The sequence below is a fragment of the Dromiciops gliroides genome, chromosome 3 (genome assembly GCF_019393635.1).
Source record: "Dromiciops gliroides isolate mDroGli1 chromosome 3, mDroGli1.pri, whole genome shotgun sequence".
NCBI lineage: Eukaryota > Metazoa > Chordata > Mammalia > Microbiotheria > Microbiotheriidae > Dromiciops > Dromiciops gliroides.
Genome location: NC_057863.1, coordinates 339,764,455 through 339,773,043, shown reverse-complemented (window position 1 = coordinate 339,773,043; position 8,589 = coordinate 339,764,455). Strand labels below are relative to the sequence as shown.

General features: G+C 49.3%; 1 protein-coding gene across 1 annotated transcript; it reads left to right on the top strand.

Annotated features, from left to right (window-relative positions):
* The first annotated feature begins 625 nt into the window (after positions 1-625).
* On the top strand, positions 626-7,339 carry ZDHHC19 (zinc finger DHHC-type palmitoyltransferase 19). Its single transcript, XM_043993513.1, has 8 exons — positions 626-750; positions 1,438-1,553; positions 2,555-2,694; positions 4,315-4,487; positions 4,886-4,991; positions 5,711-5,796; positions 6,217-6,556; positions 7,208-7,339. The coding sequence occupies exons 1-8, from the start codon at positions 626-628 to the stop codon at positions 7,337-7,339; spliced, it is 1,218 nt and encodes a 405-aa protein (XP_043849448.1).
* Positions 7,340-8,589: the final 1,250 nt, after the last annotated feature.

Below are 8,589 nucleotides of genomic sequence, written 5' to 3'. Positions count from 1 at the left end.
GTCCTAGGTTTAAATATCTTCCCCTCCCCCAATAACTTTTCAACATCCCAGTTCTTGGTTCATAGTAAATACTTCATAAATGCTGTCTATTTTTATGTCTGTCTATCTGTCTATCTATATCCATCTATATATCTTTTTCATTCTTTTTTTTTTTTTTTTTGGTGAGGCAATTGGGGTTAAGTGACTTGCCCAGGATCACACAGCTAGTAAGAGTTAACTGTCTGAGGCCGCATTTGAACTCAGGTCCGCCTGACTCCAGGGCCGTTGCTCTATCCACTGCACCACCTAGCTGCCCCCTATCTTTTTCATTCTTATGAGAATAATCCCTCACAGGAGCAGAACTTGGACAATGGGCTTGGAAGCCTAAGGATAGAGAGTAGTCAAATAAAACAAGGGAACCAGATGAAGGTATCTCTGCTTGAAAACCTGTAAGTCTCTCTCTCCCCTACGGAACCTCCTCCTCCATTATGATGTCACACTGTATTTCCCTCCTTCTGGTCCCCATCGACTTGGCAACTTTTCCTCGTGGGATTCTGAAGGTCAGGGACAAGTCATGTGTAGTCATCAGCGGGGAGGGAGCCCAGCAGTGGTTCTACTCTCCCCTGGTAGCCCTAGGTACTCGTTCATGCACCCCAAGAGGGTAGCAGTGCCCCATAGGAATGTGCCTCACTCCTGGGCTCAATCTAGCATTTTTGCTGCCTTCAATGTTGTGCTGTTGATCATCATCAGTGGTCTGTTCTTCTCATTTCCGTGAGTGGGTCTCTCCCCATTCCCTGCTCCCATGAAGCACTACAGGGCAGAGCTCCCCCTCTCACAGGCATATTGCCTTCTCCGTGGCCCAGATGCCTAACCCTTCCCTCTGCAGAAATCCCGAGTGGATAGGGAAGGTCTGCTGGAGTGTTCTCTCATCTCTCATGGAAATCACAGCATGTCACAGATACCCATGGTTGTTCCCAGTCCATGAAATGCTTACCATCCTCTAAGCCAAAGTCCCTGTGATTCTCTTTAGTCTTCTGGGCTAGTCCAGGGCTCCTTCCCTGTCTTTCTCCAAAGCCCACCCAGATACTTCAAGGCCCCAAATGGTTGGTGGGTAGAAAATGTCCACTGTACTGAAATGGACCATACTCCCTGAACCTTGCTCATCAGAGTTACCAAGAACAACAGAAATTCTCTCCCCTTTGCTGCCTTGGAACAGGCCACCAGCTATCTAATGTTAGGTTGGGACATTGACTCAGGTGGGATGAATGGGGGTATTCTTTTGAGATAATATCCAATTCTGGAAGTTTACATTCAATACACATTCCTTTTAGTCCTTCTGGACCTGGGGGGGGGGGCGCGGCAGGGAATGGTTTAGAATGGGAGAGAAGATGCATAGGGGAGTAGAGGGAGGACTGAACAGGAAACTTAGCCTGGGCTTGGTTCTGTTTTCAGTTGCAGGTGGCTGGCTCAGCATGGTGACTGGGTGTCTCCCACCATCACCGGGTTCCTCTTTGTTCCCACTGTGGTCAGTCTCATTGTTCTCAATTTCTCTGACCCTGGCATCCTCCACCGAGGTGAGGCACCCCTGCCTGCCTGAGACCTTGTTCTCCAAGAAGTAAAAGAGGATGGGGAGGAGGAGAAGTGGTGGCCATTGATCAGGAAAGCCATGGAGATCTAAAACCTCTCCCTTCTTTGTGCCTCAGTTTCTCCTGGCTCTGCCCCTTCTCTCTGTGTGTTTCTCAAACCATCAAGCAGTGACTCAGGGACCTTCTGAGGCCAAAGTGTGGTCTACTCTGAGCTGGGAACCAAGAGATCTAGGGTCTCTTCCTAACTCTGCCACTAATTAGCTGTGTGAGCTTGGGAAGTCATTCTCCTTCTTAGGGATAAGTTTCTGCATCTGTAAAAAGAAGGAACTGGTCTAGGGCAGCTAGGTGGCACAGTGGATAGAGCACCGGCCCTGGAGTCAGGAGTACCTGGGTTCAAATCCGGTCTCAGATACTCGACACTTACTAGCTGTGTGACCCTGGGCAAGTCACTTAACCCCAATTGCCTCACTAAAAAAAAGAAGAAGAAGAAGAAGGAACTGGTTTGGATGACTTCTGAGGGTTTTCCTGCTGATTCTGGGAAAGGGTAAAATGGGCATGGGAAGGAAGTGGAGGGGAGAAACCTAGCCACTTGTGGAGTGGGGTGATAAGAACCTGCTCCTTCCATCCTGCTGGGTCCTACTTTCCCTTCCCAGTACCCCCTTTTCTTTGTTCTTCCCTTCCCTATCTGCCCTGCCCCCTTCCTCAACTCCACTTAAAGGGCAGGCCAGCCATGACTCCAAAGGCCTGGTTTCTAAATCAAAATTCCTCCTGCTGAAAAACCCAAGTGCTTTAGACACTCAGGTGTATCTGTGGGGCTGTCCCCTGGGAATGGATGCCACCTGAAAATGTCTCTTCTCCACAGACTGTTTGTTCCCTCTCTCCAGGGAGGGTACTTTAGAGGTACACAGGCCTCCAGTTCATTGTTCTGATCATGTCATGGGGGTGTAAGTAAGCATCATCAGGTAGTTCCTGCCTCTCTCCATGCCCAGGCTCTGAGTGGCAGTGCCCACTGGACATCAAAGTGATGTGGGTGAACAGGAGAGCTTTCCGCCTGCAATGGTGTCAGAGCTGTTGCTACCATCGTCCTCCCCGGACCCACCACTGTTCTCGGTGCAACATCTGCGTGGAGGTGAGTCCTGGATGGACATCCAGCCTGGCTTCATGACTCCACCCACCTGCAAGTCTGTAAGCCAAACCCAAATGGTTATATCAATAGCTGACATTTCCTGTAATAGCTTCCTCACAACCTCTTTGAGGTAAGACATGGAAAAAATTATCTCCATTTTTCAGATGAAGAAACTGAGGTTATATGACTTGTGTGTGGTCACACAGAAGGTTCAGCGCTAGGATTCAACCCCAAGTCTTCTGACAACAAATCTAGTGTCCTTTCCTGTACATCAGCCCAGCTTCCTACTGCATCATATATGAGGAAAACCTTTTAAGACTGTTCCAAAACACATCCCGTGTCAGATAGCTCCACAACAGTAGGAAATATGTGTGTATGCATGTATCAGACATGTCTATGAAAAGTTGAGATGCAATCTGGTGCTGTCAGGATTGCCCAGGCCTTAGAAATCACAAGATCTGGGGTTGATTTCCAGCCATACCACTGACTAGCTATGAGACCTCAGGTAGCACCATAGTATGGAACAAGCACAGATTCTCTAGTCAGAAGATGTGGGTTCAAATCTTGCCTCTGACATCTACTACCTGTGTGACCTTAGACAAGTAACTGAAACTTCCTGGGTCTCAGTTTTTTCATCTCTAAAATGGTGACTCAAGTCTTTGGGAACAAAGCCTCTGGGGTTCCTGGCCAGGAGACTTTTCTTAGAACAGTAATCTAAAACTCTTTTATAGCACTTTACTTTTTATCATGTGGCTTCTCATTCATGTTCTAATGAGAGAACCCACAGAAAACCCTTAAAGTTCTATAAAATTGCTAGCTATCGGGGCACCTAGGTGGCACAGTGGATAGAGCACTGGCCCTGGAGTCAGGAGGACCTGAGTTCAAATCTGACCTCAGACCCTAGACACTTACTAGCTGTGTGACCCTGGGCAAGTCACTTAACCCCAATTGCCTCACCAAAAAAAAAAATTGCTAGCTATCATGTTTTCTCATTTGATCCTCATACAAACTCCCTTAGATGAGCAGGGAAAGTATAATTAGCACCTTCATTTTACAGTTCGTCCAGGGTCACAGACATTGTTAGTGATAGACCTTAGGCCAGAGCCCACGTCTCTGATTTCTGGTCTGATGCTCTTTTCACAGCCCCAGGCTGCCCCTCTGAGAGGATGAACTCACAGCCCCAAACTTACCAGGCCAAGGGACAAAAATGTGCTGCCTAATTGGCCTCTCAGTTTCTTTCTTCCTGAGTGTGGGAGGGAGAAAAAAGTGAGTCAAAGGGGAAGGATTGGAAAATGGGTGGGGAGGGGCAGCTAGGTGGCGCGGTGGATAGAGCACTGGCCTTGGAGTCAGGAGTACCTGAGTTCAAACCGGCCTCAGACACTTAACACTTACTAGCTGCGTGACCCTGGGCAAGTCACTTAATCCCGATTGCCTCACTAAAAAAAGAAATAAGAAAAGAAAAGAAAATGGGTGGGGAGGTAGGGGCAAGAAAAGGGAGAAGGGTTTGAAGCTTAGGCATTCCTTGGGGGGAAAAAAAGAAAGAGAAAGAAAAAATTAAATTAAATTAAAAAAAAGGAGTTCCTTACTTGGGTCCCCAGCACCACTTCACCCCACTCCTACCAGGATTTTGATCACCATTGCAAGTGGGTCAACAACTGCATTGGCCAACGCAACTTCCGATGCTTCATGCTGCTGGTGTTCTCACTCTGCCTCTACACGGCAGCCCTGTTTTCTGCCTGCTTGGCCTTCTTGATCCGGACTTCCCACCAGCCTTTCTCGATGGATAAGGCTTTTGCGTATCCTCTTTGGGACCTCTGGGGCTGGGGCTTTGTGAAAAAGGAGGTGGTTTGAGACAAAGGCAGGGAAAAACAGGGAAGAGGAGGGGAGCCTGGAAAGGGGAATAGAGGGGAAGGGTTTAGGGAATGATCCTATAACCCAGGAGGAGGAATGAAAATTGGGAAGGGATCAGAGAAGAGGGCAGTGAAGACAGGGAATGATGGGTCAGGGGTGGGGAGTGGGGGTTAAGGCAGAAGGCATGGGAAGGGGCCAAGAACAAGGAAGGGACCAGGAAGGAGGGGGAAAGGGACTGAGGAGGCAGGGAAGGGGTTAGTGAAGTAAGGACGGGGAAGGGAGATGAGGGCAGCAGGTAAGCAGGAGGGGGTTGGAAGTTCTCCCCCCTTAGCCCAGCTGCCAGTATTGTGGTGGCGGTCCCGGCTGCTGCCTTCCTGCTGCCGCTACTGCTGCTGCTGGGACTTCAGGTTCTGTTTATGAGCTCAGCCCAGCGCTTCTATGAGGTCAAGGTATGGGAGCCACCTGGTGTTTGAGCGTTGGGGGATGGGAGTGGGAGGTTGGGGTTTATCTCTGGAGTGTCTCCATATTCTCTGTTCCCACTCTTCCTCTATCATTCTTTTTTCTTTTTGCAGGCAATGGGGGTTAAGTGACTTGCCCAGGGTCACACAGCTAGTAAGTGTCAAGTGTCCAAGGCCGGATTTGAACTCGGGTACTCCTGAATCCAGGGCCGGTGCCATCTAGCTGCCCCTCCTCTATCATTCAATACATATCCAGGCAGCTAGGTGTCACAATGACTATAAAATGCTGGACTTGGGTCAGGAAGACCGGAGTTCAAAGTTTGCCTCAGGCACTTACTGACTCTGTGTGACTCTGGGCAAGTCACCTCTTCCTCAGCCTCAGTTTTCTCATCCGTAAAATGGGAATCATAATGACACTTCCCTCCCAGGGTTGTTTGTGAAATCAAAAAGAGATGACATAAAATGTCCTGTGGACCTTTAAATGATAGCTATTATTTTATTCATTAAGCATACCCCATCCTCTCTGCAAGGAAAGCAGGTGCTGGGCACCCAAAGATAAAATGGGACTCAGTCCTTTAAAGTGCTTATACTCTAATGAGGGAGAAGTTTGGGGGGAGGGGAGGAGAAAGCTAAAACAAGTATTATCAAATGACTGTACAAGATAATGCAGTAAGTAGCAAGTTAACCAACCTCCCTCCTGCCTTTCCCAGTACCGTTACCTGCAGGGTTATAATCCCTTTGACCGGGGCTGTGCCACCAATTGGTATTTAGCCTTTTGTGCACCAGTGGGACCTAAGTGAGTTGGGGCCCCAACCTGAGTGTGTCACCTCAAGGCTGGAAGGGTCATGTTGAGCTCCCTAACCCTTGCCCCGCCCCGCTCCCATCTCCAGTCCCCCTCAATCTCCATTCTTTGCTCCTTTCCCCAACCCTCTCCCCCAGGGCATCCCATGAAGAGTCAGTCGGTGTGGTTAGTATAGCTGGGCAGCCTTCCCCACTATTGCAGCTATTGCACCGAGTATAGTCCCTCCCAGCTTTCCCCCACCCCAGGGTCTCTAGAAGTGGGCGATTCAGCTGAAATGGATGGGGTGGGGATTGTTGGAAGCAACTCACCCTGGAGCAATTTGAGTACTATGAGCCAAGAACCCTGTCATTCTTCCTTCTAGAAAGGGGGATGGGAGAAGAGGTAGCAGAGCTGGGAGTTGTTTTCTTTTCCCAGGTACATGGCAGAAGCTATCCGGCTGCAGAGGGTGGTGGGGCCAGACAAGGTCCACATGTCCAGATTATGTTCCCCTCAGTGGCACGCTGCCCCTTGCCCCGTCCCTGTGCCCTACTCCCAGTCAGCCAGAGTGCCTTGTCCCTATGCCATCTCTGTGCCCACCCTTCATTCTACTGGTGGTGTGCCAAGCTTTCACCCTACCAACATGTCAAGAACCCACCCCACCACCGTGCCAGGCTCCCACCCTGTTCCTGTGTTTGCCCCCCAACTCTTTCACATGAAACCCTGGAGGTCAGGGAGAGCTCCGTTGTCGGGTCGGGAAGCAGCTCCTCAGCGAGAGGTAAGGAGCAAAGAGCATTGTGGGGAGGAGTTGGTGAAGGCTGAGGGTAGGAAAGCCCAGGGAGGGGATACCAAGTGCAAGGTAGTAGACTCCACCAAGCACAACAGGCCTTTCCAGGTTACTCCATAGATTTCAGGGACAGACTAGCCACTGCATCTCCCTACCCATGAAACAGGACAGGTGAACCCAAAGGCTGCCTGAAACAAGTCCAGATATCCTCTGGGGAAAGCATCACCCTACCCAAATTCACTAGGACCTCATGGGGTGGGTAAAGGCAGCCGGGTGTAGAGGAGAGGGCCTTGTATTGGTAGCCAAGACACATGGCTTCTAGCCCCAGCTCTCCCATTTGCTAGCTGTGTGATCTTTGGGTAAGTAACCTCCCCTCTCTGGGTCTTAATTTCCTTATTGGAAAAGAAGGTAGTGGGCTCTAAAGTCCTTTCTACCCTTTACTCTCTGAAGGTAACCCTGAGATAACAGAGCAAGGGATATTTCAGATTTGCCAGTGTTGGTGGGGAAGGATGTGTGTGTGTGTGTGTGTGTGTGTGTGTGTGTGTGTGTGTGTGTGTGTGTGTGTGTGAACTGGATGATAGGGTTCAGGGTAGGGGGAATTCCCCAGAGTAGGTCCTCAACTATTTCCCCCTCTTTGTTCAGTTTCAGGATGTGGGTGTTCTTCCTCCACTCAGAGAGGCCCAGAGACAAACTTTGGGGAGCCACTCACCTGGAGCCAGCCCTTGCCAAGGAGCTCTGCTATGCCAAGAACTCTCCCTAAGTTCTTTCCCTTGAGCCACAGTATGTCCCAGATCCTGTTCTGTCCTCTTCCCATTCTGACTCCCACTGGTGGGAGTATTTGATTCCCCTAGAATCTCCATTAAATATCCTCTTATTAACTTCCTAGAGCAGTGTGGAGTGCTGGAAAGGACACTAGGTATATGAGAGTCTTTGTTGATGACTCCCCTGATGACATTAGGGAAGCCGCTTTCTGGGCTCTTGTTTCTTTATCAGTAAAATGAGAAGGTTGGCCTAAATTGCAACAAAGCTTGCTTCTAGCTCTTATATTTTATGATTTTTAAATATTCGTCAGAGAAGAGTATTAACGCTTTCTCCAAGTGTTGAACCAACACTTACCTGTGTGCCCCCTGGTCTCTACTGAATGGCGTAGCTGCTGCTGCTCTCTGGCTGCAGGGGGCAGCAGACAGCTAGTTATGACTCGTTACGGCTCCTGGGCCTTTGCTAGTGTGGAGTATCTCCTACAGGTACCTGGTTTTAGGTCCCTGGGAATTATGAAATCCTTTGTGTTACGAGCCTCCCGATTTCATTCCCACCATGTTTATCTGGGTTGGGTCCACACATGCTTGTGGAGACCATTCGCTCCCCTCAAAAAAAAGAAAAAGAAAAAGAAAAAGGAAAAAAAGAAAGGAGGGTGGGGGCAGCTAGGAGGCATAGTGGATAAAGCACTGGCCCTGGATTCAGGAGGACCTGAGTTCAAATCCGGCCTCAGACACTTACACTTACTAGCTGTGTGACCCTGGGCAAGTCACTTAACCCCCATTGCCTACACAAACAAAAACCAGAAAAGAACCTACTATGTGCCATCTGCTCTGCTAAGTGATTTACAAGCATCTCATTTAATCCTCACAACAACCCTGGGAGGTAGGTGGTTAAAGTCGGTAAGTGTTGGAGCCAGGTCTAAATTCAGCATTTTTTCCATCAATACCAAAGATGTCCCTGGGGAGCCCTCAGTCAATGTACTTTTGAGCCTCTTTTTGAGCACTTTTGAGCAGTTCTCTGCTGGGAACTATTGCCATTAGCACCTTCTGGGTTTCCATAGGTGGTGTAAGATCCTTTCCCCTTTGGGTTCCCAGTTCAGCCCTGTTGTAACCTCCTGTCCTGATAGCCACCCATCTCACGCTAACCAGCTAGTGTCTCCCCTAGGAATCCACAAGAAGGCTGGCCTTCATGGCTTCCAATGCTCCTCCCATCCCTAGCTTCCATGATCCCAGGAGCTGGAGCACAATGTACCTAATATTTTTGAT

Bases quoted from the DNA above. Each gene is read 5' to 3' on its own strand.
- ZDHHC19 (XM_043993513.1), top strand. From the start codon at position 626: ATGCACCCCAAGAGGGTAGCAGTGCCCCATAGGAATGTGCCTCACTCC. The intron at 4,488-4,885 runs GTATCCTCTTTG...CCCAGCTGCCAG, and splicing joins TCGATGGATAAGGCTTTTGC to TATTGTGGTGGCGGTCCCGG. The intron at 4,992-5,710 runs GTATGGGAGCCA...TGCCTTTCCCAG, and splicing joins AGCGCTTCTATGAGGTCAAG to TACCGTTACCTGCAGGGTTA.